The 25,225-nt window shown below is 55.1% G+C and overlaps 2 protein-coding genes across 9 annotated transcripts in view; one reads left to right on the top strand and one right to left on the bottom strand.

Moving 5' to 3' along the window:
* The window catches only part of Rbfox3 (RNA binding fox-1 homolog 3), a 184,703-nt gene extending 176,139 nt beyond the window's left edge, over positions 1-8,564 (top strand). For 2 of the 8 annotated variants that reach the window (XM_059272237.1, XM_059272235.1), the window contains 6 exons: positions 1,092-1,145; positions 1,258-1,390; positions 1,841-2,021; positions 3,054-3,121; positions 4,178-4,256; positions 5,695-7,088. In XM_059272237.1, the coding sequence (XP_059128220.1) occupies positions 1,092-1,145; positions 1,258-1,390; positions 1,841-2,021; positions 3,054-3,121; positions 4,178-4,256; positions 5,695-5,739 (560 nt within the window). In that variant the 3' untranslated portion in view covers positions 5,740-7,088. The other 6 variants (XM_059272239.1, XM_059272238.1, XM_059272234.1 and 3 more) reach the window with 5 other exon arrangements.
* A 1,992-nt stretch (positions 8,565-10,556) lies between these two features.
* On the bottom strand, positions 10,557-21,290 carry Engase (endo-beta-N-acetylglucosaminidase). Its single transcript, XM_059272230.1, has 14 exons — positions 21,102-21,290; positions 19,170-19,240; positions 18,836-19,037; positions 17,415-17,563; positions 16,846-17,003; positions 16,169-16,317; positions 15,781-15,946; positions 14,358-14,461; positions 13,886-13,994; positions 13,491-13,681; positions 12,717-12,865; positions 11,923-12,028; positions 11,430-11,544; positions 10,557-11,261 (listed from the first exon to the last, which is right to left on the bottom strand). Exons 1-14 carry the CDS (start codon positions 21,218-21,220, stop codon positions 10,845-10,847), a joined length of 2,205 nt encoding a protein of 734 aa, XP_059128213.1. The 5' UTR covers positions 21,221-21,290; the 3' UTR covers positions 10,557-10,844.
* Between the last annotated feature and the right edge of the window lie 3,935 nt (positions 21,291-25,225).

The raw sequence follows: 25,225 nt of genomic DNA, 5'->3' as shown, positions 1-25,225 counted from the left end.
AGGTCCTCTCTGTCCCTCCTCATCACACATGCAAATGAGGACTGCACAGATGAGGCCTGAGTAAATCAGGAGGTGGTCTAATCCTTCTCCACCTACCATCTGACCTGTAGCCCTAACCCACTGGAATCCAGCTGGCTTCTACCTCCGGAATCCACAGGGAAACAGGGCTTTGCTCCTGAGTCCCAGTGGGAAAAGAGGACTGCCCACCTGGAAGAAGGGAGAGGTGGGGGTGCGGAGTCCAGCTGTAGTCCCAGGGAGAAGCCAGGAAGCCCATCTAGCTTGAGAGTACAGGTTTGAAACCCGCTCTTCCACACACATACCCCCGTATTACCAATCTGCGTTTCTGAGTGTAAATGGGGAGGTTGTGGTACCTGCCCCATGTACGATGAGAACCTCAGGAGTTAACAACAGTATTTTTTGGCACACTCCAAGTACATGGGACCTATTAGCCGTCGTCGTCATTATTATTCTTTTAACATTTTAGTGTGTGTATGTGTGTGTGTGTGTGTGTGTGTGTGTGTGTGTGTGTGTGTGTGTGTGTACAAGCATGTTGTAGCATGTGTGGAAATCAGAGAACAACTTGCAAGAGTTGGTTCCCGCCTTCCACCATGTAGGTCTAGGGACTTGAACTCTGGTCACCAGGTTTAGTGGCAGGCACCTCTACCCACTGAGCCATTTTGCTGACCATGTCACAATTTCTTCTCTTCAGTCTAATGCCTTCCTCCCCCTCTCCCCCAGCAACCCTACAGAAGGACTTGAGATAAGAGGACAGAGGGTGGGGGACCCAGGAACCTCAGAGCAGCAGGGAGACTTTCAGGCAGGAGGTGAAGAAACACCCCTAACAGTGAATCCTTTGTCCCAACTATAGATAATTTCACACTGTGTCTCCTCCAGTAGCAGGTGCTGTGGTGTCAGGAGAGGGAGCCGGGTTGATGGCCTGCCTCCTCTGCCCATTCCTGGACAGGGTTCTGCCCTTTGCTAAGTGTGAAAGCATCCCTGTACCTGGCTGTTCACTGCCTCTGGAGGTCCTAGGCAGAAGGAGAGGTAGCAATGGGTTTGGGAAGCCAGTGACTGTGTTCTTTCTGTTCTAGGCTGGAAGCTAAACCCTGTAGTAGGGGCAGTCTATGGGCCTGAATTCTATGCAGGTAAAGGCGGGGACGGGGCAGGTGGGATGGTCTGGGGCAGGGCAACTGGGGCTGTAAGCCTTGGCCGCTCTTCACTTCTCCTCTCCTGCTCTCTCGGGCTCCTTCCCTGCAGTGACCAGTTTCCCCTACCCCACCACGGGCACCGCTGTCGCCTACCGGGGTGCGCACCTGCGGGGCCGGGGCCGTGCTGTGTATAATACATTTCGAGCTGCACCACCTCCGCCCCCCATTCCGACTTATGGAGCGTGAGTACCTGGAAGGGGAGGCTGAGGGAAGGCCAGGGGGCATGGGAGGCACCCCTGAGAAGTTAAGGGGGCTCAGCAGCCCTTCCAGAACTGTGGGGCAGGACAGAATGGTGGGGACCCCAGAACCCAGCACTGCAACTGCCTGCACCATCGGTGTCCCCACCACAGGGGCCACTGCCAGGGCTCACTGGCCTCTGAGGGGCCATTTAGCACCAGCATGTCATCTGAATGCTAACTAGGGCATGTGTTAGCCCTTGGGTCCAGCAAGGGCCTTCTGGGAGCCCTCTCTGGTCCCTTTCCTGGGGTCCTGCCCTCCACTGTTGAAGGGAGACATCTGCCTGGGGGAGACAGGGGAGGAGAGCAGGAGTCAGGAGTGGGCTGATGGGCCCCTGGGTTTTGGGAGAAAGGAGCTGACCAGCAAGGGTGTTACTCTATTGTTATACCAAACAGGGCACTGGAGCAAACGCTTGTTAAAATGCCAGTCCCGTGGGCGGGGCTGGCACCGTGCCCCCTCCCTCCTCAGCAGACACCGGAGCCGGCCTACCCCACCTCTCCAGCGTTCCCACCACTCTCTTGTCCGTTTGCTTCCAGGGTCGTGTATCAGGATGGATTTTATGGTGCTGAGATTTATGTAAGTGTAGCCCTGGGGAGGGAAGGGTGCAAGTCCAACACTCTTTGTGCCCGTGAGAAACCTGTCTGCCCTCAGGGCCTCGCTCTTCCTGCCCTTTGGGCTTAGTGCTGAGCATCGTGCACACAGGCTATGGCCATTGTGAATGGCTGTCCCAGTAGCCCTACAAGCCTAATGCATCCTGCCCCGTGTGGCAGGGGGATTATATGAGGGGCACTGAGTGGTTTTCTTCCATTCCTAACCATGCTAAAACCAGCATCCAAGGACACCCTTTCCTGGTGTGGAGGTCCTGAGAGAGACTAGAGGCAGGCCCTAGCTGTCCATTCTCTCTGAGTGAGGTCCTGTGCCTCCCCCTCCCTTTGAAACTGCTCATCACTTTCTGTGGCTCAGAACCCTCAGTGAGCATCCCCCCACAATGAACCTGGCTATGCCTTGCCCCTGGACAGCTACCCATAGTTAACTACCCACTTGTCTAAGGCATATCTGAACCAATCCCTCCAAGGCCCCCTTCATCCTTCCTGGCGTCCAGGACTGTGTCTAGAGTCACCGGTGGGCTTCCTATGACTGTCAACATTCAAGTAGGAGCTGGTCCGTTGGTAGGTCTCTGGGCACTTACTGTGTGCCAGGATCAGCATGCAGCCAGAGATACAATTGGTATACATTAGTATGCAACGAAATCACAAGTGTTTGTGAGAATAGGGAAGGAAGGAAGGAAGGAAGGAAGGAAGGAAGGAAGGAAGGAAGGAAGGAAGGAAGGAAGGAAGGAAGGACAAATGAACAGGCAACCCTGCGTCATCTTGGAACAGTGCAGGCCTCAGACCTCCATTAGACCGCAAACCAGGTTCCCAGGCCAGGACCACCTAAGCCACACCAGGCCAAGGTGGGGCCCGAAAGTCCGGCACAGGAGGCCTGAGAAGGTCTGCAGCCCTCCTGAGGGCCTGGGTCTGTGTCCACCTCAGTTTCTCTGGCTCTGTCTGAACCTGAGTGAGCCCCACTGAGTCTGTCTGCCATTTCTCCTTCCCACCTCCCCTGCAGGGAGGCTATGCAGCTTACAGATACGCTCAGCCCGCAGCCGCCGCCGCAGCCGCAGCCTACAGCGACAGGTGAGGCTGGGAGCAGCCGCACAGGGTCCTGGTGGGCTCCTTGGAGGGTGGGTTCAGACAGACAGGAAGCCCCGCCCACCAGGGTGCCTGTGTCTGGTGAGTGCAAGGCTGGAAGGAAAGCAAATCCAGACTGAACTCAGAGATCCACGAACCATGGAGTCCCTGACTGATTGATTAATGCCTTCTCTCTCATGTAGCAGATAGAACACCTGATTCTCAACCCAGGGGTCTCACAGCTCTCAAGACCCCTTACAAGGAGGGCGACTGGGGGCCTCCATTTGGCCTCTGAAAACAACTCTGGTCCAGTTTGTATCTGGGAGCACCCAGCCCTCCCCCCGCCCAGCTGTGAGCATGCCCAGGAAGAAAGCTATGCTTTCTCGGGGGCAAGTCCTCATTAGAGGCGGAGCCTAATGCCTTTCCCCTCAGACTCTTGGCCTGGTAGCTTCAGAGTTCCTGTTTGAGCTATCTGCCTACAGAAAGCTGGCATTCTTGTCCACATGCTCCCTGTGGCCTGGAGGCTGCCTGCTCCCCACCCCATAGCCGGTGGGGTCCTCCAACTCTTCCAACTCTTGCCCTCCTTACGGCCTGTTGCCCCACCTTCCCAAATGTGCAAGGCGTACAGGGTGCTAGGACCCAGCCTTGTCCTCTAAGAATTTGTCACATCACAAATTAGGTGAGCAAGAGGTCATCTGGGACAGAGTGCCACCTCTTGGGCCATGATGTTCCGGGTCTCCATTCCTATCTCTCTTTTCTCTCAAAACCCTTTCCCAGCTCTTAGCCCTAGTTCTTGCTGGAGGCCGAGTCAAACGAACTCGCTAAGAATTCCATCCCCTCCCTGTGTCACCAAGCAGAACACACTGACCACCTAACGAAAGGGATATACTGCTAAGTTCCAGAAACTTGCTTCCAAACAGGAAGGACGGACAGGAAGCTGAGAGGGTCTCGTGGGGGAGGGAGAGGTCTCGTGGGAAGGATGCTGGTCTGGGAAGGCTGGTCAGCTGTTGCCTGCTTCAGCTGCCCCTCTCCCGCACCCTCTCCCTCCCTGCTCTTCCCTAGTTATGGCAGAGTCTATGCAGCCACTGATCCCTACCATCACACCATCGGCCCCACAGCAACCTACAGCATCGGAACCATGGTAAGAACAGCTGCCAGTCATGGTGAAGAGATCCATCCTGTGATGGGATGGGTGGGACCTCCAGCCAGTGCCTAGTTCTGGAGAGGTGGGGAAAACTATGGAGAGGACCTCTGGGAAGCATCCTAGTGTTCCGGAGCCCAGTGACCACAGTCCTGTCAAGGCCCCTCCATTACCAGTACCACGGCCTTTCCTCCCTGCAGTGGTTCCAGAGGCCTGGCCGTGAAGTGTCTGAGGTTAACCCCCAAGCCGCCCATTCTCACTTAGCAGGGGGACTAAAGTATGGCAACCCTTTCTCACCAAACTCTCTTCCCAGACTACCCCAGGGCTGCAGGGATACGGTCTCCAGCAGCCTCATTCATGGTTGCAAGGTGGAGAGGACCCTAGCAGAGTGGGAGGGTGGGTGGGCCGGTGTGTCTGTGTGCATGTGTCTGTGTGTATGTGTATGTGTATGCCCAGTTGTCAACATAGCCCAGACCCTCTGTATCCCAGTCTGTGTCCAGTGCACACCTACTTCCTGTGCCTTAGACCCCCAGGGATGTTGATGTACGTTTTTAGCTTGGCATCCAGCATCAAAGATGAAAACATTTGGGGGAGCAGTAAAGAGAAAGCTGAGGAGCAACATGGATTTTTTTTTTCTACCTTCCTTGGTTTTGATTATTCCCTTGGAATTTTTGTCTTTGTTGATTTTTAACAAGCCCCAGACATCCTGAACAGGCCTGTGGGGGCTCTAGCTGAGAGGGGGCCACAGCCATACAGGAAAAGACCCAGACCCAGGACTGCAGCCTGAAGGCCCGGGCTGCCTGCACAGCTCAGCCTCAAGGCAGCTGCTAGCTGAAAGCTGTGGTTGACTCACAGGCCCCTCTTGGTTATGGCTTATTTTTGAGGCTCTGGAGGCATTCTCCAACTTTTTCCTCCTGCATTTGCTACTTTATTCCCATTTCCTGCAAAACTTGGGGGTGGGGACGAGATTCCACGGAATCCTCTCTGGCAGGACACAGAGCCAAACCTAGGAGGCCCTAGGAGACCCAGATGCAGGGCAGGAGCTGTGACCAGCAGGTGTGCCCCTCAGGCTTCAGTGGCTCTGGAGCCACAGACTAGGCACCCTGTCAGAGCACCCTGACTAGGCTGATAGCTCCACCAGAGGGCACAGTGGACCCAGCTGAAGCCCCAAGAAGTGACCCCAGAAACAGTATAAAAGTCTGCAAGGGAGGGCCATCCCTCCCAGCCCCAAGACCACCACCAAGGAACCAGGCCCCCCAGTTGCCATGGCAACCCAAAACCCATTCTTCCCAAAGAAATGCCATTGGGGGGAAGAAAGTGGGATTAGCTATTTCTTTCTTTCTTTCTTTTTTGGTTCTCCTTTTTTTTTCTTTTTGATTTTTCCTCCCAATACCATAAGATGGTACTGATTGGCTGTTTTTCATCTTTGATGTTGCAGGCTAGCCTCTGCCGAGGAGGGTACAGCCGCTTCACCCCCTACTAGCAAGAGACCCCTCACAGCATTCACACCACTGCTTATTCCAAACCAAACCCTACAGTCCCAACACCAGACACAGCCACCAGGAGGACAGTGCGCCCCTCCCGGTCAGCGACAAGCGCCGCTGACCCTCTGCGACTCTAAAGTCCATAGATTTTTACCTCCAGCCAGCTGGTCTCCCCACCCCACCCATGCTGGTGTGTGTGTCTCTGAGCCTGGTTTTCCTGTATGTCTGAACCTTGCTTTCCTATCTTGACGTTGTTGATGTTGTACAAGCCACTTCAGGTACAGTATGCATACAGCGGGAGCCAGGCCGGGGGGACAGCAAGTGGCCCTACCAGGGCCATGCCTATGTCTCAGGGCAACACGGGCCCTCAGAGCTCCAGAAGTGCCACCAAGTCTCCCTCAGAGCCACCTCAGCCATCCCCCTGCAGGCCTGGCCACCCCCATGCTTGGTGACAGATAGAGGAGCACCAGGGCCCTAGGCCTCGTCAGTGGGTTTCCCAGTGGGAGGAGGGCCTCCATCCACCTCTCCCTAGGAATGTCAGGAGTAGCTGCGGCCCCTCTGGACTTCCACTCAGCTGAAGTTAATGTTTCTATTAAAGTTTACTAATGATCCTCCTGTCCAAGTAGTCACAGCACACTGTTCTGTGTGTATACTGCTGCAATCACCCCAGCTCTGGGACTCCTTACAGAAATGGAAATGTTCCTGCCCCGGGGTCACCCTGCATTGGTGGACCCGGAGACCCTTCCTGAGCCTGACCACCTCCTCAGGCACCTGAAGCTGATGGCTCTGGGTATTTGTCCTTGACCTACAGAGCCGCCCACCCATCCCCAAGACTCAGCATACCTTTTGTCGAGGTCCATCACCGGAGAGGGAAGGGTGTCAGCAGTCAGGCCAGGGACATGCGTCAGCTTCCCTCCCCCAGCCTTCCTGTGGCCACCCCAGCCTCCGTTAGCATGTGTGTGCCTCTGTGGCCTGTGGGGACCCACCTAGCTCTACTGCCTAGAGTCCCAGAAGGGACGCCAGTTGGTACCTGAGGTCAAGCTGAGAGCTCTGGAGAACTAGCAGGTGCTGGCCCCTCCACTCTGGGGGTTCGGGACCACAAGGCTACCAAAGCTGTAAGCCCCATTGTAGATCAAGAGCCCTGCTCCCTCTCCTCCCACGTTCTCCACCATACCCTACCCATCATCCACTCACAGCCCTGCCCATCCCTACAAGATGGTCTACTTTAGGTCCAGCTTGGGGTGGGGTTCCAGAAGCTGTGGGGTACTGTGACTTCAGGTTGGACAGGCACAGTGGCCCCCATGTGCTGCAGCCGCCCCTCAGAAACTGCAAGCCTTCCCTTTCTGTTTCTGTTGTAGTGAAACCTTCCACCGTCTCCTTCTCGGACCATGAAGGGCAAAAACAAAAAAACAAAAAAAATCACAAAACAAAAAACAAAACAAAAAAAGATGTTAAGATCCAAGCAACAACAACAACAAAAAATTCCAACCAAACCAAGAGGCATTCAACCGAGTCCAAGTCCACGTCTGGCGTACGCCCGCACCGAGGGAGCTCGTCCCCCAGGGGGCGCCGGAGAGTGGCCTTGCCTGGCTGGCGGTGCAGTAGGGATACGGCCAGGCGCAGGGGAAGACCTGGAGGGAAGATGTGGCCCGTGGGTGTGGGGCGGGGGGGCTCGGGTATCTGTCCAGTCTTCCCTTCCCACCCTGCTCCCCAGGCAGGGGTTCCTAGGGTGGAGCAGGCCCCTGAGAAGGAGCGGCCGGCTGACTTGGGCTATGGCCTGCTGAGCCCTGGAGGGGCTGGGGGCAGTTAGGGGCCGATGGCGTGTCACTCATCCCAGGTCTCCAGCCTGGCCTCATTGAATGTGCTGCCAGTGCCTCAGCTGTCTGACCAGCCGCCCTGGGGTCCAACCCCCAATGCAAAGGGCTGACAAGACTCCAGAGCTCTGGGGCACCCCATGCTCCGCTCCCCTATGTGAAAAAAGCTTCCAGCTACAGAGAACAAAGGAAGCCCAGCCAGCGGGGACCCAGTCCTCATGCTGTGAGCGTGGACAGGTGGGCCCTGGAGCACAGGATTTGTTTGTAGTGGCAGCCTTCCTGAAGAAGGCCAACCTCAGCTGTCTGCTAGGACCCAGCCCTCCTTCCCACTCCCTTCTGTAGGCTCAGTTCTGCTGGGGAGCAGGGGATGACAGATGGGCCAGCCCTGGGCTGCACCTCGAGGTTGGGAGTCAAGGTGCTATGGGTCTGGAGGGCCACAGTCAGAGCAGGACCCATGGGGAAGGCAAGGAGTGGGGGAAGGTCCGGGCTGGCCCCGCCATGGGAAGGCTAGCGGGGCTGCAGCCCCTTGGCTCCCTGGGCAGGTGTAGTGGGAGTCACAGGGAAGCAGCAGACCCAGTGGAAGGTACAGGGGACAGGTAGCAAGAAGCCCCTGGCAAGGCAGGGATAGGCGGAGTGGGATTAACAGCAAAAAATTAACAGAAACCATGGCTCCCGACGCGGCACCACTGTCTCATGACACCTCAAAATAAATCACCTCACTTTCTATCCAGCATCAGCCACCGAAGCTATGGAACGGAACCCTCCTTTTCTATTCCTGTTGTACATAGCCCCGCGCCTGCCTCCGGCTCTGTCCTCTGTACAGAGCCCCTCGCCTTCTGCTGTTTCGGACCCTTTTCCCACAGCAGCTCGGAACCCCTCATCCCAGCCCCTCCCCCAGGACTGCAGCCGAGCCCCAGGCTTCCTTTCTTATCATTCTGTATGCTTCCACGGTGTGACCATTCAAATTAACAGTATTATTATTAAGATTAATAAAGATTTCTTTCTTCAAACCAGGATGGCTTTTTCTGATTTAGCAGTTCCCGGCACAGGGGGCAGGGCAGGGCAGGGGGGAAGCCCTCAAGAACTGGGGTGTGGGGCCCAGCCCTAGGATAGGCAGGTTGGAGACCCTCTGAGCAAATACCTGGGATTCCAGGTCTTCAGGTTGGCCTGCTGCACCCCACCCCAAGACGGGCTAGGGGAGCAGAGCAGCCCTCAGGGCTTCTGCAACAAGTCACATCTAAAGAAGAGGGGCATGCTGGGCATTCCCCAGCCACAGTGCTCCACTGAGCCAGGGGTAGGGAGTGAAGCCATCGTGGTGTAGACGCCCTCAGCTGTGGTCCTACATTCATTTCAAAGCGAATGTGCCGCCCCAGCCTTGAGCCTCAACTTCTGAAAGAGGTGGCAGAACAGCAGGAAGGGGGGCTAGAAGGCTGAGGCTGAGCCCTGCAAGGAGAGATGCAGAATCCAATCCAAAAGCTTCAGGGCTGGAGCTGGGAGTCGGATCGCACCAAGACTCGCCTTCTCATTTTTCACATTGGATAATTTATTTCCAAGCGATTATATCCACCAGAGGGGCCCAGGCTTAAATGCCGGCAGATTAATTTTCCTGCACAGGAGCCAGTGTTGCTGGGACCGGGGACCGTGCTCCTGGGAAGTGGGGTTGTGCAGCTCTGCCTCACGCCATGCTCTGCTAAGCCCCCTTACTTCTAATTGCTTGCTCACCAGACTGTGAGAAAATAATTGCCACTATAAATTTTTCCTCCTCTGCATAAAATATTTGAAAGAACCAGCACTTTTAAAAAGCGGACTCGATACCACGAGGGAAGCAGGGCATTCAGGAATGCTGCACTGCCCCCAAACAGGCCACCTGCCCTGCCTGCCACCCATGGACTCTCCACTCCAGGCATGGCACCCTGGCCGGGAGTGGGAGAGCCAGTGCTCTGGGGCAGGATCTGGCAATGAACCAGAGACAGTAAGGCCAGCACAGCACCGGGTGCTCCTCTCCCACTCTGCAAGGCTGGTGGAGCCATGCCAGAGTACAAGAGTAGCCTAGGCTTTACCAGAGGCCCTGTCCTGCCCCTGTCCCTGTGAGAGCTGGAAGAACCACACGAGAAACAGGGCAGAATGTTCCCAATCTCGGGTTCCAGGTCCTCACCCTTACACTTCACTCAAGAGGGGCAGAGTGCCCAGGAAATCAGGGAAGATGGGCAGGGGCAGTATCAACCCGTACAGAGAGGAGCCACCCCTGCCCTCTTTGCTTGGCACTCAGGACTCTGAGGAAGCCCCACCCACCCAACCCCTACACCTCTGGGGGACGGTGACAGGCTACCCTGGCATCTGGTGGCCACCCACCCTATACTACAACATGAGGTCCACAGGTCAGACTCCAGAGCTGTGTCTCTTTTCTGAGCACAGAAGGGATTCGAGAGCTCTATATTGTGGCCTGAGCATGAAGCACCAGGAGAAGCAGGAAAAATGCCGGTGGCACTACCCAAGACCCAGCTACCCAGCAGGTCGTTTCCATGCAGCCCAGTGTCAACAGGGCTCTGTACAGCTAAGATGTAGCCACACTCGGAGGCAAGGCTCACCCGCCTCTACCAAGACAGAGGAAGAAGCCTGGTGGCACCCTGATGTCTCTGCACCTTCACCACGAGCAGACGGCCTAGGGGAGATACTGCACAGGCAAGGGAGTTGGGGTTCATAGGGACAGTCAGCTGCCAACGCCACCATCCATACAGGTAGTCTGAAATACGACTGGCTCACCTTGTACAGGTGGGGGTGCCAACACCCACCTGATGGGGCTCCTAGTCCTAGGGGGCACCATCCCAGCTACCCTGTGAGCACCCCGACCCCCACTCCAACCCTGAGGAGTGTTGTTGCCTCAGGCTTCAGGGAGCATCACAAATCCTGGCCCCTCGGGACCCTTACTGCCACCAGTGATGTTTGTCTCTGATTGTCAGAGCTGCGGGGATAAATGGCCACCATTCTCAACAGAAGCATCCTTTCAGACGATGAGTAATAGCCTTTATGGAATTTTTGGGAAGAAACCTCAAAGCCTCTCCTTCCTTGAGACTTGCATCCCATGGAGAGCATTACACAGAAGGATGTGGATGCTAGGTAACTCACCTGGAGCATCCACAGGGCAGAGCTTCCTGAGAGCATGGCCAGAGCCTGGAGACCTGGCCTCCTGGGGACCCAGCTACACTCAGCAGTCCACTCAGCCCTGGGCGGCTGACCAAGAAGACACCTCAAGTCTTGAGGTGAGAAGAGCACTGTGCTCTGGCCTGGGTTCACTGAGGGGCTGAGTAGAGCAGGGCTGCCCTGCCCCACTCAACCTGAGGCACCAGGAAGCCCTCCCTGGGGACAGGCTCCACCAGGAACTCCACACGACCATCCTGCCCAAATCTAGCAGCCGCCACTGCTAAGTCCACCACACGGTACTGGTTAGCAAAAGCCAGGCCCAGGAACACGGGCTTCTCTGTCCCAGGGGTCTCCTCCATTGCAGAACCGCTTCCTGTCCGTTCCCGGCAGTGAATCCGGAAGCACCGGGCTTGGAGCAGGTGGTAGGACCAGTGCAGAGTGCAGCTGAGAAGGAGCCGGGTAGGGAGGCCCTCAGACCCCGAAACCAGGGGGATCCAGCGGATCTGTGAAATGGTGACATTCTGCACCCGGGGCAGAGGTGTCAGCAGGCTGTTGGCATCAACCACCTAGAAGGAGAGAGGTTTGTGTGGCTAGATGCCCAGGAGGACATAAAGGGGTAGCATCCCATATGGAGGCACTCCTCAGTGCCTCCATCCACCCTTCCTCCTCCCCAGGGACCCAGACACTCCCCCATCTACCCCTTCTCCCCACAGGCCCAGCTCCCACATACATACCTGGATCTCTCCAAGACGACAAATGAAGCTCTTCTCCTCCCGGCTGCCGGGTGGCCGTGAGAAGCTCACCAAGAGGTCCTGAAGCAGGCACCCATGCAGACTCACCTCATAGCAGCTGAAAGAACACACAGGCTACTCACAAGCCAGCTACGGGGAGGGTCCGAGCCACAGTATGAAGGGGAAGCATCCTGGAGGGTACCCAGGTCATGGTCAAACCAAGGCGTCTCCTTCCCTCTTGTTCTGGGGTTTTTCAGTAGGGGACTCTTTTTTTTTTTTTTTCTGGTTTTTTTCGAGACAGGGTTTCTCTGTGTAGTTTTGGTGCCTGTCCTGGATCTCTCTGTAGACCAGGTTGACCTCAAACTCACAGAGATCCGCGCCTGGCTCTGCCTCCCGAGTGCTGGGATTAAAGGCGTGCGCCACCACCGCCCAGCAGTAGGGAACTCATATTCCTTAAATTCTCCCATGTGTGCCCATCTGACAGGGGAGGACTCACCGTTGAATCCAGCCCCCACTGAGCTGCTGGCCACAACGGCTGGCCCATCTGGCCAGCTTGGTGGGGGGCACCCGGAGGGGTCGGGGGCTGTGCCTTGAGCCAGTTTCTGCTAGAAGACATGGGCTTCAGAAAGGAGAATCCCACAGGAAAACCCAAGAAGGGCAGGATGTCTACTTAGCAAGGCATTGTGGGGAGGGGAGTCTAGGTAAGATCCCTGGTGAGACAATAGGGGGAGGGGGGCCTAGGAGATCCCTGGTGGGACAGGGGGGAGGGGAGGGGGTTCTAGGAGACCCCTGGTGGGAGAGTGTGGGGAGGGGAGTCTAGGAGACCCCTGGTGGGGCAGAGGGGGAAGGGGAGGGGGTCTAGAAGAATACTGGTGGGGCAGTGGGGGGAGGGGGGCCTAGGAGACCCCTGGTGGGGCAGAGCAGGGAGAGGAGGGGTCCTAGGAGACCCCTGGTGGGGCAGACGCTTGGAAAGATTTTGGAGGACAAGTGGGCCGTGTGTCTGGGACTGGCCAGACTCACTCATCCTGGCTTCTACCACCTTGCCATCTCCACAGCCCACTGGTGTGCCCATCTCAGTGTCCTGCCCAGAAGGAGACCTGTATTCAACCTGCCCAAAAGGCCATGCTGCTTAGCAGGGTCACAGAGGAGTGCAGGTAATGACCATAAGCAACGGATTCCACCCAAGGTGGGAGCAGCCCATCCCCACCCACAGCAGCCCCGCCCACAGCAGCTCCACCCAGAGCCAGGACCTTATCCACCTTCTTTCCATGAAGTCACCCAGCCTCTCACCGTTCAACACCGAAATGCCACCCACATGGCAGCTGCTGGCATCCCCTGTTGTGAGCTCCAAAGCCACCTGGACGTCCGTCAAGTCTTCAAACTTGTACACCATGGACAGGAAGAGCTTGGGTGGCACCGGGACCAGCAGGGAGAACAACCTAGAGGAGAGGAACCCCACTAGAGGAGTAGGAGAGACTGCAGGTCCTCCACCAGTCCCTCCCTGCCTGGGTTGGGAATGGGGTGGCCAGACATCTGCCCTGCTGTGGCCAGGGCCCTGCTGTGGCCAAGACCCTGCTGTGGCCAAGACCCCGCTGTGGCCAGGACCCCGCTGTGGCCAGGACCCCGCTGTGGCCAGGGCCCCCGCTGTGGCCAGGGCCCTGCTGTGGCCAGGGCCCTGCTGTGGCCAGGGCCCTGATGTGGCCAGGGCTCTGCTGTGGCCAGGGCCCTGCTGTGGCTAGGGCCTTCCCTATGGCCAGACTCCGCTGTATACTGGAAGCTCCTCATTCTAATTTCTTCCCATGCATCTAAGGCAGCCACACGGTGGGAAGGACAACTCAGTGGGTTATTGCAGACTCCTGCATGACAGACACGCCACCCAGCTGACACAGCTATGCAACACTTTAGAAGGCTGCAGAGGTGTCATGTGATGTGTTTGACCACAGGTGAAAGATCTGAGGTCTAACCCTGTCGTCACTTGGCTCCTGCAGACCCTCGGCCTAATTTAGCTGCAGACACAGAGGACAGAAGGCAGAGATCCACACGCCTCACCCAGCACTCACCCACCTCACGGCTACATTGTCAACCTCAGGTGGGATCAGGCCCTGGAGCAGCAGAGAGCCGCCCCCATGCCAAGCGTCAGCCAAGCAGCACTGCGTCTTCACCCAGCCCCGACTGTCTCCAGCCAGTTTATGGTCACCAAAGAGGGGCTGGATCTCTTGGGCACTGGGGTGGTACCAAGGCCCCACTGCCTGCTCCTGAAGAAAGAGGGTAAGTGAGAAATGGGACAGGGGCAGGGGCCTCCTCTGCAGAGGCAAACAGAACATGGCGGTAGAGACAGGAAAGCCATACACAGCACTCCTGCTCACACCCTTTGGCTTCCCTCCTGCCCATCCCAGCCAGAGGCCAGACACAGAGAGGCCCACTTCCCCACCCTGTCTTCAGCACTGCGACCCACGCACCTGGCCATAGCAGACTCTTCGAGTCCCCAGACCCAGGCAGAAAGAGGTGACAAAAGGCAGGGAGCAGATGCTGTGTGTGGGCAGGAAGCGCTCCAGCAGTCTCCAGAACCTGACAGGGACATAGGGAGCTGGGGTGAGGGGGCTGCTCCACACCCCTGCAGCCCTGTGTGAAGCTGGGGGGATCTCTGACAGGGGCCATCCAGGGAGACTGGGGCACCCTGCTAGGGGCAGGCCAGATGACATCTGCAGGAAGTGTTTGTCTCCCTCTGTTCCCTCCTGCCTGGATGGTCTCCAGCATCCTCCTGGGGAGCTGCCAGTGGCCCCTTTGTTCTCACTGGATCCCCCTCACCCTGCAGTCACCACCCCATTGGAGAGGATCGCTACACAGCAAGACCAGAGCTACTCCCAGGTATCCACGGCAGCAGAGACGCCCTCTCTCCTGTCAGTCCGCACAAAGCCCTTGGGGACTCACTTGTCCTGGTTCTGAAAGAAGTCACTCTTATCCAGACACTCATACACCCAGCCAGGAGCAAACAGCGCCACTGAGAAGCCATGCTTACGGATCAGCTCCATCGACTGGGGAAACAGAAACCAGGGAGATGCCCAACACTGCGACCAGAGTCCACACAAGCTTCCTGGACACCAGCTCACAGGGAAGGATCTCTCCGGGCCAGCTAGGAAAAGCTCTCCTCACAACAACAAGCAGAGGGTCTTGGCCTTCATCCCTTTTGTCCCATAAACCAGCTAAAGGAGTGTGTTAGAGAAGAGGCTGAAAACATGGCGGACTCAACCATGGAGGTGCTATCTCGGCGGACAGAGTGGCTGAGCTCACTGTAACTCTCTACCTCCTCCTCTCTCCTCTTCTCAGACATCTGCCATCCTACTAGAGTCCCAGCAGGTAGAGACTCTGCAGTTACCGGGTTGTGTAACTGTGTGCTGCTTAGTTTTAACTGTCACCTTGACACAATAACCCAGGAAGAGAGTCTCAATGAGGGATGGGCTACACTGGGTTAGCCTGTGGGCATGTCTGAGTGTGGACTGTCTTGTTGATTGACGTAAGGAAGACCTAGCCCATTGCAGGCAGTACCATTCCCTAGGCAAGGAGGTCCTGAACAGTATAAAAGGGGATAAAGCTGGGTGTGGTGACCTTTAATCCCAGGAGGCCAAGACAGAGCGATCAAGGCCAGCCTGATCTACACAGCAAGTTCTAGGACAGCCAGGGCTGCATAGGAAGAACTGTCTCCAAAACAATGAGAGGTGGGGGAAGGAGAGGAAAGCTGGCTGAGAATAAGCAAGGATCCATTTCCTTTCCCTCTGGTCTTGACTGTTTGATGTGACAGCCGCTGAGACTTGCCTACACTGACAGACTGTAGCCTGGAACTGTAACCCGAGATTACACCCCTGCGTCTCCTGTTGCATTTCGTCAGAGTATTTTATCACAACAGAAGTGAAACAAGGGCCTGGATTAAATGATTCATCTACAGCTTCCCTCGGGACTGACAGACAGGAACTGAGGCTGCTGCTCACCTTTCCACCCTGCCGAGACAACTGGTCCCAAACATGAGTGCTTCACCTCTGTGCGCTACAGCCCCCTGCACACTCCCTACGTCCACTGAGTGGCATGAAAGGTCACTCAACGCACTCCAAAGCATGTGGCCCAGGAGGGAAGTCGGTGTCTGTGGGATGATTCAAGAGTGGAAACAGGTCCTTCGGCCCATCTGACTGGAGACTCAGGAAGAGACACAGGAGTTCTAGGGTGCCTTGGTTTCCCTTCTCAGGGACAGTTCCCCTTTCTTTCCTTTGAGGTGCTAATGAGAATGGAAGGTCCCCAAGGAAGAGGCCACCGAGGGCATACAGACCAGTAGCCCTGGTGCGGGACAAAGGCCACCACCTACCTTGTCAGTATCAAAACGGCCTCCGACCACATTGCTCCGAGCAAACACATCCACGCCCACATACACGTCAGCCAGGCGCTCCCCGGCCTGCGCCACCATCCTCTGCAGGTGTTCCTCCCGCCAGTTATAGTTGGTGAAGAAGCCATCGCAGGAGTCAAAGAAGACCCTGAGAGGTGGCAAGGTCCAGCTGAGGCCATGCGCAGCTGGACGGGACACCCATCTGATGCTCAGGGCCACACCTCACCCATGGACTGGGGCTGCCCATGACTAGAGTCTGCAGCTTCAGCCCCGTGGGTACTAACCACACCTGCTCCCTTCTACCCAAAGCTGCCCACACAGCTGTAACTCCGTCCAGCTCCTCTTCCTGCACAGCCACCCCGGCGCTCACCTGTTCTGTTCATTGAGTTCATCCTGCCATTTGAGCTGCCCACTCTGTACCACGCTGTCATACCAGAGCACCAGACCTCCAGGAACCTGCTGATGGAGCTGTGTGGTCAGGTACTGGAGAAATGGAGGTGTGTTCCCCACAGCAGCTGGCTGCAAGAGAGGAAAGGAGATCAGAGCCTTGCAAGGCTGGGCATGTCTCCCATGAGAAGTAATCAGTATAGTTGAGAAGGGAGGCCACAAGAGCCAACACCACCAAAAATGGCCCATGTCCCACAGCCACAAGGGAGGAAGGACCTAGCTATCCTTGCTAGACAGAAAAGAAAATAGCCCAGAACTCAGGACAAGATAAAAAGCAATGGGAGGGGTCCGTGGCCACAGAAAAGCCACACAAGCCTGAAGCAGAGATGAGGAGAAAGCGTGTGGCCACACCGAGGGAGGAGGCAAGAAGAGCAGAGCCAAAGAAGCTCATGGAGTAGCTGGGCTCTCCCCTCCCCGCGGTCAGAGACGGCACAGACGGTCCTAGCTGGGATGTGAGAAGTGGGTCTTGTTCTGTGGGCTGGGGCCAGGTCCGGAGCATGAGGGGTCACGCAAAGGGATGAGGGCAGTGGAAACTAGCAGAAAGGATTTGCAAAGCCAAGAGTGGAGGGTCCGGCACCAGGACAAGGCTGCAGTACTTACACTCAGAGAGTTCTCGATATTGATGAGCCAACCATCGAAACGAAAAAACTGAGCGATCTGGACCAGCCGATCAGCCACTGCCTGGTAGGAGCGCTCGTCCCCAGCCAGGAAGGATTCACAGAGCCTGCCTCCCTCCTGCCACTCTGTGATGAAGGTCCCTGTGAGACAAGAGATAGACAGCTTCGTGGACGGCTCTCCTCTGACCCAGGGCTTGGCCAAGTGTGCTCCTAGATATCAGGACTAGAGGGAATGTAGACATCCATCAGTGGTACTCGGGGATGTGGTCACAGAGGGTGCAGGACAAAGCTGGAGAGGCATCATTTTGAACCAGTGGTTGGCAAACTATGGCCTTGGGCCGGACCCAGCCACTACTGGTGTAAGTAGCACTTTCCTGGAACGCAGCATGGCCCCTCTGCCTACCTGTCATCTACAGCTGCTATTATGCTGATCACCACCACAGAGACCGATGACCATCTGGTCCTCCCCGGGAAAATGCACGGACGCCATCCTAACCCATGGACACAGCTACATCACAGATTACCCAGCAGGTGACCAACCCTGGCTCTTACCCAGCACGCAGACCCCGTGCCGGTGTGCGGCATTGGTCCAGCACACGGGGGGGATGGTGACCGTGTGGTGGCTGAAGTACACGAAGACGTCGATGTACTGCCAGTGGTAGAAGGAGTAGGGAGTCTGCACCTCTGAGCCCTGAATGAACCTGGAAGACATGGAGCAGAGTCAGGTCCCAGGAGACAGAATCAGGACACAGTGATTGCCGGGGGCGGGGAGAAAGCCGCCATGGGTCAGGTGTCTCTCTTCAGTTCTGGTCACTGGCTCTGACTGAAAGCCTGCTGTGTAAGATCCTGTGTGAGAGGAACAAGAGCAGGAACTACCTGAGGCTCCTCTGTCAAGAGCAGCCAGGAGCAGGAGCTGGGGTGTCAGCCAGTCAGCAAAGTGCTCGCCTTGCGTGAGTTCCCTCCCCAGAACTGACTTAAAAATAAAAAATAAAAATCCAGGTGTGGTAGAGTGTGCTTGTACTCCCAGGGATGAGAAGGTGGAGAGTCCCAGCTGGACCAGCCTTGTCTACTTGCTGAGTTCCAGGCCAGTGAGGAAGCATGTCTCAAAAATAAGGTGGACAGCACCTAAGGAATAACAGCCAAGGTTGCTCCCCCACATGCACACACATGTGCCTCCACATGCACACACAGACACACAAAGACCAGTGAGGGGGTGCTAGGCATGGGGGCATCTGAGGCAGAGGGACTGGAGGTGGAAGCCAGAGCTGGGCCATGTAATGAGTTCTATACCAGACGAATGTAATGAGTTCTATACAGAACAAGACCCAATCTCAAAAATCCCAGTGTTGTGGGGGGGGGGGGGGCAGCTCATTCACCAGCCAGGGAACTGGCACAGGCCACGGATCTGCACAGACAGCATTCTGGCCTCTGTGAGCAGAGGAAAAAGGAAGCAGAAAGGCTGGGTACAAGCCCCGGCTCCGGCTTCCGCCCCGCATGCAGGGTCAGCAGTGCCTGTGGCTCCCGGGGTCTGCAGGTTGGCCACGCCCCACATGGGGCAGTTGGCTCTGACTCAGCCTCCCATCACCCTGTCCAAGACTCTTCTATAAATGTTCAAAATGTCACTCTAGCTAGCCTGTGCATAGCTGGGAGAGAGAACACAGGAAGCCAGAGGCAAGAGATCCGAACAAAGACAGCACTTAGGGGAAGCGCAACAGACCCATCGGATGAAGACGTGACTGCTGGGCCAGGCCTAGAGATATGGACAGCAATTCTCTGCAGGGGCAGCCTGGGGAACTAGATAGACACACGCTCACCCAACTCCACCTTGTTTCTGCCAAGTGAAGCTTAACCTAGGACTGAGTTTCTCTCCCTGAGGTGTCAGAGTCCCATCTAGAACCTGCTTTCCCAACTGCTGCCCTCTTCCCATCCTAGGACGGCCAGCAAGGAGACCAGTGCTGTGTCAGGAACCTCACCTGTCTTCCAGGTACCCGCCCATCATGTCGTGGCACAGCAGGGTCCGAGGCCTAGGGCTGCTCAGTGGGGGCTGGCGACGCTCTAGGGGCGCCAGGGCTACATTGAAGCCATCCTCCATGAGGGGGGTCCACGCCAGGAGCTCCTCCAGCGATGATAAGTAGAAGCTGATAGGTCTGGTTTTGTCCTTGTCATAATATCTAGCTGGTCCACGGAGGGAAACAGAAAGGAATAATGGAAACCAGGGAATTCATGCAGATGCTCTGACCTGACAGAGAGAACAGTAGGGGCTGCAATGGCCATGAGGGCATATTAGTGGGAGCCTCAGTACCTCACCTGGTAAAGGGTCCGGGGTGAAACTGACCACATCTCTAAAAACTGCTTCCTCTTCTTGGTCCTCTTTGATCCTAGGCAAAGGGTGGGTTTTACAAGATTAATTTGTTTTTGTTTTTGATACAGGGTCTTGCATAGCCCAGGCCAGTCTGGAACTTTCTCCTTTCACCTCCCAAATGCTGGGGTTACGGGGATGCTCCACCATACCCCATTTATGCTGTGCTGGTGACCACACTAGGCTTTGAGCGTGTTAGGTGAGCTATCAACTGAGCCACATTCTCAGGCCCCCAAAAGGGTAAATAACAGTTAGAAGCAAATGACTGGCTATCTCTGGACATGGCTTATAAAACATACACCAGAGGCATGCATGGAACCAGAGACTGGGGAGGTGGGGTTCGTCTTGTTTATTAGCAACCAGGGCCTGCTTCTGTTTGGACAGATGCCAATAGCAGCCCACACCTGCGATTTCCCCAACCAACAGGCACATCACACACTGAGAACCCCAAGATAGGCACTTCCTAGGGTCACAGGCCTTCTGTGGCCAAGGGATACATAGGGTCTTCAAGTACTAATAAAATTGAAGGCCCTGAAAGGGCAGAACCAGGCTTTATCTCCTGTCCACACACAGGGGCATGGAATACTCCCACTGTTCACCAGAGGATAAGAAAAGAAAAGCACCTTGGCTTCATGAAGTCACCAAGTGTGAGCACACCCAATCAGGAAACATTCGTTTGTCATTACGTTTTAAAGTATCATTTTAAGAGTAGTGAGAAGACACTATAGTAGCCTTTAGGTATGGCAGGCATCGAAGCTGGCCTCCCCTAAACCTCCCAGGGCCTGAGGCCATCAACAGTGACTTGAGCTCCCTCCATAAGATCAGCCATCAATCACTGACCCGGGGCCTCTGTAATTAAAGGAGCCCTTGGCACTGTAGAGATGGCCAGACAGCAGCAGGTTAAAATGGAGATAGAGTCCTTCTTTTCCTGTGGTGCTACGGCTCAAACCCAGGACTTCCCACATCCTAGGCCAGTGCTCTACCATGAATCTATCCCAAGACCTTCCATTTTTATTTTAAGACATGGCCTCACTAAACCAGGTTGGCCTCAAACTTGTGATCCTCCTGCCTCACCCTCTCAAATAGCTGGAATCACAGGCTGTGTCATCCGGCCATGCAAACTACCCCCTTTCAAATTTCCTTCCCAGACTTCTCTCTCCCAGATGTCCCTCCCTGGCTGATGCCTTTATCCTTCAGCTGCACCCAAAGGAACTCAGAGCAATCCTGCCTGCTCCTGTTCACCTTTGTCACCGTATAATTCCTCCAATAAGAAAGAAAGGACCGTATTAGAATCCCTTCCACCCAGAAATACCTTTCCATCAGCCAGCAACCACCGTATAGTATGAATGGCCCATCTGTCTCACAGGTTTAAAAACAAAACGGGACAAGCCAAGTCTGCGCTAATAACTTTCCCAGTATTCTACGGACCAGGGGGTTACTACCCCAAAAGGAACAAATCCCCGGACCAGAAGGGCATGTCTGTCCACTCCTGACTTTGTGCCCATTCTGATCCTTCCCACATGGATATCCACCAACCACGGTCCTCCTCCACGTCCCTAAAGACTCAGTTCAAATATCACCCTAACAGAAAGCCATCCATGTTTGGGACTGCCTGATCTATAAGGCCAAAGAAAGGTATGGTAGCCATGGCGCCAGCCTTCCAGGACGCGACTTGGTGGGCTGGGACAGGGTCCGTCATGGGTCAGGGACAAGGGCGCTGCTAGCTTGCTCAGGTGGCCCGTCTGCGGCCAGGGATGGAAGGATAGAGGGACGTAGGGATGGAGGGAGCCCACCGCGAGCAGTGGACAGTGTCGCACTGTGCAGGGACAGGCAGCATGGCCACCCCGGCCCAGACCGGAGCTCAGCCCAGCCGTGCGCACCTCCGCCCCGGCCTCCGCCGCCCCGGCCTCCGTTCCGACTGGTCCTGCGCCTGCTTCTCCGGGGCTGTGGGGCCCCTCTGCTGCGCAGCCCCCTGGGTCAGCACCGGCGGGGTATCCATGACCGCCAGCGCCCGCCGGCCGCTAGGGCCTCCGGACACCTTGCTCCAACAGCCAATCACAGGCCTGGGCCTGCCCCTGCCGCCGATCTCAGCCAATGGCGAGTGCGCAGCGCCGCGGCTGGCTCCTTCCGGCTGGAATCAGCGCTCTGCACGCGGGGCGCATGGAGCCAGAGTTAAATAACCGGCGGGGGCGGGGCTAATGGGCGGGGTCTGGGAGAAAGGAGGGGCCGCGAGGATCCAGAGCCCCAGGTTCTAAGAGATCCCCAAGAGCTCCTATCTGTGTGACCTGGCGTTAGCTGCAAAGCTCTCTTCCCAGTAAATTGAGGTGCATCCCAGACAGATGAAGGAATCCGCCAGAGACCACCAAGTCAGTACACGGTAGCGATGAGCCCTGGAACTTGGCCACATAGACCAGGCTAGATGGCCCTGGAGCTTCCCTGGATCTGCCGTCTCCACCTACCATCTCCAAATGCTGGGATTACAGGCATATGACACCATACTCGGCTTTTTTTATTTTTTAATTAAAATATAATTACCTCATTTTCCCCGTCCTTTCCTCCCTCCAACCCTTCCTGTGTACCACATTCACTTGATCTCTCTCAAATTCATGATTTTTATTTCTTTAATTGTTGCTACATATGCATGTATATATTCCTAAATATATAAACACAACCTGCTCAGTCCCTATAAATGTTACTTGTATGTATATGTTTTCAGGACTGGCATTTGATATTGAATAACCAACTGGGGAGGGGCTCTTCCTGGGGAAGACTGCTTCCCCCGCTCTCAGTGTTCTGTAGTTGCCTGTAGTTATCTGTTAGGATGGGGGCCATGTTAATCTATTGGTGTCATCATTGTCCAGGTCTTGTTTAAGCAACCATGCTGATGAAACTTCACAAATGTAACTTCTCTGCCATTTCTAGGAGGCACAACTAGACTTAAAACCTGTTCAACAAAAGGAAATCACGTCTGGCACTGAAAAACATAGCCAACCATGTGGACTAGATATCAAAGATCATGGAGAGGAATGTACAATCGACACTTCACTAAGGCAGCACAGCGCCGACTCTTTAACCCAGGTTCTGGACTCAAATCCTGGTCCTAGGGCTTGCAAAGTTAACGCAGGTGAGCCAGCTGAGCCAACTCTAGGTCCAGTGATGAGATTTTAACTCAGTTCTGCTAATCACGCTGAAGAGTAATATTCAGAACAACATAAAAGATAAAACTGTGATTCCCATTCATGTATCAGCAAGGGCTGATGATTGTCTTTTCTCGTTAATCAACAAAAGAAGAAAAGAGGCATTATAGTGAGCTTAAGATGGGGCTCAGAAAAGTCTAGGAAGTAAGAAGCAGGTGGGGGAAATGGGGTTGGAGGACAGCGACACTCCCCGGAGGGACTGTTTGTATCATCTATCCTTGGAAACAGCTGGAATGGACCCAATAGGATGGTGAGCATGGTGAGCATGGATAGTTTCCTCCTGAACACATTTTCCCACTCCCAAGCCTGTGTTCTGCAGAAGTATACCCCACCAAGGATGCAGGGCCCAGGAAGCACAGGAGAGATTCACAGTGAACTTGAGGCTCCATGTTCTGAGCCGTGAGAAGTGCTAGGAGATGAGGAGGATGGCTTCTGCCTGAGCCCAGTGCCCCTCTGCAGCTTGCCCAAGCCAAGTTAACTGGGCCTCTTTATTACTGTTTGCAGCCTTTGAGCTTTATGAGGCCCCAAGCATCCATAAACGCCAAGGGTGGGGACAATGACTAAGGTGGTTGAATATGGGCCCCAGTTCTGTTGTTGGCTAGCCAGTCAAACAGGGAAGAGGCACTGGGGAGCAGGATATAGTGATCTACAGGACAGAGTTGGCAGGACACCTCTTCCCACTGATCCAGTGCGGGGAGGGAAGCTCTGTGTGGGGCTCAGACAGTGAGAAAGTAGCAGGTCACCCAGCTTGGGCCACTGTCCCCAAATGCAGTCATCTAATGTGAAGCCTCAAGTAAAGAAAACAGCTATCTTGAAAGCTGTATAGATGGGAATGATCCCACCTCCGCCAACCTTCCGCCTCTGTGCTCTAGCCCCTCCAGAGGCCTGTGCATCCAGAACAGAGTTACAAGTGGGTAGGTAGAAGTGGCTGGACTCTGAGGTTAGGGTCTGATACCCCCACACACACCCCCGTGTCCCCCACACCCTCCCACCATGCTCCTGCAAGGTCATGATAATAGGCCAGTCCTGTGAAGGTCATATGACTGAAGGGATCAGTAGCTCAAACTTAGATGTCAATGGTCACGTCACAGCCAGAGGATAACATTCCACAACATGGCCTAACTCTTCTTGTCCCCTCCCTTTCAGCACACCCCCCCCACACACACACAATGCTCCGGAGATCAGAAGCTCGAAGAAAAAGCAGTGAGCGTGAGTGCTGGCATGTGAGGCCAGAGGTCCGCTGCTCTGATTGGGCCCCCTCCACTTCTCTTTCTCTGCTTCCTGCTGGCGGCAGGGTGAGTATCTGCCAGTATGAGGATCTGATGGTTGGAACTGGCAGCCACTTGGGTCTGTGAGAGGGTACAGAACAGGAAGACAGAAGCAGCCTAAACTTTGATGGAACAGACACAGTGTCAGCCTGGACCACTTCATGCAGGCTCTCCCAGGAGAAAAGCTGTGACTGAAGCCAGAGCAACCTCTGTGTCTACAAGGATAGCTGAATCTGAGATGATGTGGGACAACAGTTCCCGGAAAGAAACAGCATTTTGTAAGCTGACTGACTAATTAAAACTTCCTTGATGATTAAGAGTTAGAATGTTGTGGGATCTGATCACAAATGATCTGAGCTATCTTGCCCCTGGAGCAGCCACTGCTGTGTGACTATTAGGTAAATCCTCTGGAATGTACAAACAGGCCCCTAGGTTCCACCAGCCCCAGAGCTGAGACTGTCACAGGCAGCACCTGAGGCCTATAGCAGATTCCTTCTGAGCTGTAACCACCTTCCTGAAGTTTCCAACAATATATTTGAAAAGTGTCTTCATCTACGACTTCTTTATTCTGTTACTACAAAAACTCCATGAAACTGCTACCACACTGAGATGTTGAATTTGGGGTGACCTGAGTTTGTTCTCAGTCCATGATCACTGATATTTGGCTCCAGAAATAACTCTTTCACCCCACTGAGGTGAGGGCTGGTGTTTACGTCAAGGACTGACTGTGCATTCCTTGACTCCTCCTGATAAACACACTGTCAACTGAAAATATTACCAGTCAGGAATACATTCAGGGGGCTGAGGAGGGTCTGGTGGGTAAAGTGCTTGCTGGAAAGCAGGAAAATACGGTTTGGGTCCCCAGCACCCACGTGAGAGCTTGAGTGTGGTGGCAAGTGGGTGCAGTGACAGCGAGGGAGACAGAGGTGTGAGGGTGCCTGGGACTCACTGGTCAGCCAGTCTAGACAGCCACATTCGGTGAGAAATCTTGTCTCAGAATAGAAGTGGGGGGCTGGAGAGATGGCTCAGCAGTTTGAGAGTGCTTGCTGCTCCTCTAGAGGACCTGAGTTTGGTTCCCAGCACCCACATTAGGACAGCCCAAAATTGCTTGTAATTCTAGCTCCAGGGGATTCAGCGCCCTCTTCTGGTCTCCACGGGCACCTATACACGTGGCACACATTTAAATATATATAAATATTAAATAGACATACACACACACACACACACAAACTTTCTGGACCTGGCCAAGCAGGAGGCACCATCATGGGTATTGAAATTCACCACAATAAGGACAGAAAGGTTTGGCATGAGGAGCCCAAGAGCCAGGACATCTACCTGCGGCTGCCAGTCAAGCTGTACAGGTTTCTGGATAGATGAACCAACTCCACTTTCAATCCAGCTGGCCCTGGAGTCCCCCAAGGGCCATGGCACCATGCTCCTATCTGGTCCTTGGAAGGGCTGAGAGGTATAACGGCATTTTGTTAAGGCCCCAGAAACCCTGCACAGCCACACCAAGCCCTGTGTCCACTCTAAGTTCCA

The sequence above is a fragment of the Peromyscus eremicus genome, chromosome 8a (genome assembly GCF_949786415.1).
Source record: "Peromyscus eremicus chromosome 8a, PerEre_H2_v1, whole genome shotgun sequence".
Lineage (NCBI taxonomy): Eukaryota > Metazoa > Chordata > Mammalia > Rodentia > Cricetidae > Peromyscus > Peromyscus eremicus.
This window is presented reverse-complemented; position numbering and strand designations above follow the sequence as displayed.